Below are 4,303 nucleotides of genomic sequence, written 5' to 3'. Positions count from 1 at the left end.
ACGCTATCTTGCGGGGCAAGAGGGATGGAAAAAAAGCAATCCTTTATGTCAATAATAATAATAGGCCAATTATCAGGAATACTGGAGAGCAAAGGTAAACCCCTCTGTATGGGGCCCATTATTTGCATCTGAGAATTGATAGCTCTTAAATCATGTAACAATCGCCACTTTTCTGATTTTTTCTTAATGACAAATATAGGTGTATTCCAGGGCGACGTGGATGGCTGTATATGTCCCAATTTTAGCTGTTCAGACACTAATTCAGTAGCAGCAGTTAATTTCTCAGAGGATAAAGGCCATTGAGGAATCCACACATGTTCCTCTGAAATCCATGTAATGGGTATGCTTCCCTCAATGGCCCCTAGGAAAAACCCAGACCTGTTCTGTCTCTTTTTGATTCCAGTAGCACTGGGTCAACTCGTCCTTGTAAATTTTTTCCCAAACCTTTTTTGGGCATGTAGCCCATTTTAGTCATCATGTCCTTGGCCTGTGGAGAGTACTCATTAGTCAGCCTCAAGTCCAGATTTATTAAGACATCTCTGCCCCACAGTGTCACTGGAATGTCTATGATATAGGGAGTAAACCTTCCTGACCTTCCTTCTGAATCCTCCCATGTCAATTCCTTTGAGCTAATTAGAGGAGCCATTTCGTACCCAAGGCCGCGTAGGTCCCGAGAAGATTTTTGTGTAGGCCACCTGGATGGCCAGTCATGCACAGAGATAATGCTACTATCTGCTCCAGTGTCTAATAAGCCAAGAAAAGAGCGTCCTTCCACAGTCAAGGTTAACATTGGACGATTGCCAAGCTCTAATGAGATGAAAGCAAATCGGGAGCCTGTAGATCCCAAGCCCCTATCTCCTCTAATTCTATTATCAGCAGGAAAATGTTTATGCAGGCTGGGTAGAAGCAGCAGCTGGGCAATTCTGTCTCCAGGGGAAATAGCAGAAATTCCCTGGGGAGAGGCTACCAGGACTTTTACTGTGCCCAAATAATCAGGATCAATTATTCCAGGTACAACGTGTAAGCCTTTCAGGGCAGAAGAGGAGCGCCCCAACAACAGCCCAACTGTATCTTTAGGGAGAGGTCCCTTAAAATCTGTGTCTATAGGCTGTACTCCCATTTGGGGGGTTAATACGAGTCTGGTGGTGGAGTGGAGGTCCAGTCCTGCGGAGCCCTTAGTGGCTCTCCTAGGTCCTTCGGGTGGTGAAGAGAAGGCCAGGACCTCCGTCTGCTCTGTCCCTGCCTGTCGTTCTGTAGAGCCCCATATATTTGAGGGCCCTGGGGACGTGGGCCCCGTCGTCCGTTTTTTGGCCATGCACTATCATCTCCTGTCACCAGAGGTCGGCCATTTAAGTCCTTTACAGATCGACATTCACTTGCCCAATGGTTCCCTTTTTTACAGCGAGGGCACAAGTTAGGTCTTTGATGTTTTTTAATACTCTGTTCCTTATTACTTTCAGGGCATTGCCTTCTGTAATGCCCTTTGTGGCCACATTTGTAGCAGGTATCTGTAGAACCCTTTCCTTTTAATTGTATCATTGCCGCTGCTAGTCCAACATTAGTTAATGGCCCGCCTATCTCCCTGCAGACCTTCATCCAAACTTCCAAACCTTTATGTTTGTACGGCGTTATAGCAGACCTACACTCCTTAGTACACTGTTCATACACTAGTTGTTTGATAAGAGGCATAGCTGTATCAGGGTCTCCGAAAATCTTAGTGGCGGACTCCACCATGCGGGCTACAAAGTCTGAAAATGGCTCAGTGGGTCCTTGCAGAACCTTGGTAAGGTTCCCAGAGACTGCGCCTCTATTAGGCAATGCTTTCCAGGCTTTAATTGCTATGTCATTAATTTGAGTATAGACCTGATCTGGATAACCAGTCTGGTCCAAAGCAAATCTGCCTATTCCCAATAGCATGTCAGCGTCCCAATGTCTCTGAGGGTCGGCTCCTGAAGCCAAGTTGATTGTAGCCTGAGCGTTAGCATTTTCATAAAGAAAAGATTTCCAGTCCAGGTATTGACCCGGAGAGAGACAAGCTCTGGCTAAAGTCCCCCAGTCTCCAGGGGTGAGACAGTATCTGCCAAGAGTCTCAATTTGAGCCATAACAGAGGCTGCGCTGACTCCATAGGTTTTGACTGACTCTGCTAATTGTTTTATTGTCTTAAAGTCAACAGGTTCATGATGTCGCTGCCCGTTTGCATCCAGAAAAACTGGAAAACTCAGTCCTAACTCTTTCCACACTTCTGGGCAAAAAGAAGTACCTCTTGCAGACTTCACCATTGTTTTCCTTTGAAAGTTATACGATGGTGCAGGAGGTGCTGTTGGCATAATTGCCTTCTTATCTAAGTCCTTGGCTTGTTTCTGCACAGCATAAGTGTTTGGCCAGTCAGAATGATAAATCTCTTTCTCATAATGAGCTACCTCCTCCTCAAGGTCAGCTAGGTCACTATCACTAAATTCTGAATCACTAGACATCTCCAAGGTCAATGCCTTTAATGAGGGATAAATTTTCTTTATTCCTTGATCATGATTACTTTTCCCGCCTTTGTCTGTCCTCTCCTTGATCTTTTCTGTCTTTTCTCTTACCTCTTTTCCTCCTTTTCCTTTCTTTCCCTCCTTCAAAACTCTCTCTCCTTCTGACATACTCTCCTGTTGTTCTGTAAGGATTCTCTGACCTGTCCTAACAGCTTCTTCACATCTTTTATCTTCCAAGCAGGCACGGATTATACGCCAAAGCGGCTTTGTCCCTGGTTTAAGCTTGCCCACAGTAGTCTCCTTATCCAGATCTTTTCCCAGCCTCTCCCATGCTCTCAAAGTGAGCGACCCTGACACTATAAACCACGGGGCACAACGGTTACACTCATCAAGAAAACTCAGCAGGATTTTCTTTTCAATTTTAAGCTTACGCTGACCAAGAAGCTCCTGAAGAGCTGACAGGAGCGGGGTGGAGTGCGAGCTTCCCATGCTTTTACGACCTTATTTACGATCGATTTACGAGCAAGGCGAGCTGGCGAGCTGGCGTGTTTATTTACACACGATCTTGTGGCTCATCAGTGGACTCTTCCCAACAAATGCATTCATGCCCTGGACGGTGGCAATTCAGACAGAAGCAACACCACAACACAAAAAGAGTATAAGGCAAAAGTGCTAGTCCAACCCACAAAGGATCAAATGGAAAAGACAACATTACCGTGCTCCACAAACCCCTTTTTGTCTCTAAACCAAGGCTATCATTGTCCCTGCTTTTCCAGAGAACTTTATTGTCCTACCAGGGAAGTTTTACAATCCCTTATCCCGGAGCTTTACAGTCCCAATTCTAGGAACTTTACCGTTCCACTTCTAGGAACTCTATTGTCCCAATTCCGGCAACTAATTTGCCCCTACTGGGAACTTACCGGCGCCGACCGTCCTGAGGCTGAAAAAGTTCTGGATCCAGACGAGAAAAGATAATTTTCTCGGGTCCCCGTACGGGCCACCAGTTGTCGCGCCCACCTCGACCGGCAAGGAAGACGCAACACCGTTGGATCCTTCTCAATCAGCCTTTATTGCAGGAACACCTAGTTGATGATACGGGGACCCCGGGGAACAAAGGCACTTGCCTTAAGTACAAAACAGACAGCATGGCTAAGGACTTGTCCTCGGGGGATTGGTGGAGTAAAGACATCTTATTAACATGCTTATCAACTATGACCTAGTAAAGACGTCAGAAGAAAGCTAAAGGTGGTAGTAAATACAAGCGACCACTAGATGTCAGTGCTATAGATAAATGCTCCAAACAGCTATATATTGAAAAGCACACTCATACAATCATGTCCCATTGGGAACTCACTGAATTCGCCTAGAAATTTTGATTCCATTCATGAAAATTTTCTATATCTCGAACAGTCCACTTATTACTACTGCAGCCTGTTGGATTGGGAACTCCCTGAATTCGCCTAGAAATTTTGATTCCATTCCTCAAAATTTTTCTATATCCCAAAGAGTCCACTTATTACTACTGCGGCCTATTGGTAATTAACTGAATTCACCAAGTTACTGAGATTGGGCTCACCAATATTGATAAATCTTTAAAAGTATACAATTAAAGAGCCTGCTACTAGGAACTGACTGAATTCACAAAGAAACAGTGTTTCAGTTCCTGAAAATGTTGCTCTATCTTCAATAACAAGCTTATTACATGCAAATCCTATTGGGAACCTAATGAATTCACCATGATACTTAAATTCCGTTCCTCTAAATGTTGCTGTATATTGAAAAGCACACTAGTCCAAGCATGTCCCATTGGGAACTCACTGAATTCGCC

The 4,303-nt window shown here is 44.8% G+C and overlaps 1 protein-coding gene across 1 annotated transcript; it reads right to left on the bottom strand.

Annotated features, from left to right (window-relative positions):
- Positions 1 to 1,128: 1,128 nt before the first annotated feature.
- Positions 1,129 to 2,964, bottom strand: LOC148002720 (igE-binding protein-like). Its single transcript, XM_087574829.1, has 2 exons — positions 2,686 to 2,964; positions 1,129 to 2,490 (listed from the first exon to the last, which is right to left on the bottom strand). Exons 1-2 carry the CDS (start codon positions 2,962 to 2,964, stop codon positions 1,129 to 1,131), a joined length of 1,641 nt encoding a protein of 546 aa, XP_087430955.1.
- Between the last annotated feature and the right edge of the window lie 1,339 nt (positions 2,965 to 4,303).

The sequence above is a fragment of the Rattus norvegicus genome, chromosome 10 (assembly GCF_021556685.1).
Source record: "Rattus norvegicus strain SHRSP/BbbUtx chromosome 10, alternate assembly SHRSP_T2T, whole genome shotgun sequence".
NCBI lineage: Eukaryota > Metazoa > Chordata > Mammalia > Rodentia > Muridae > Rattus > Rattus norvegicus.
Note: the sequence above shows the minus strand (reverse complement) of the source record. Positions and strands in the feature narration are given on the sequence as shown.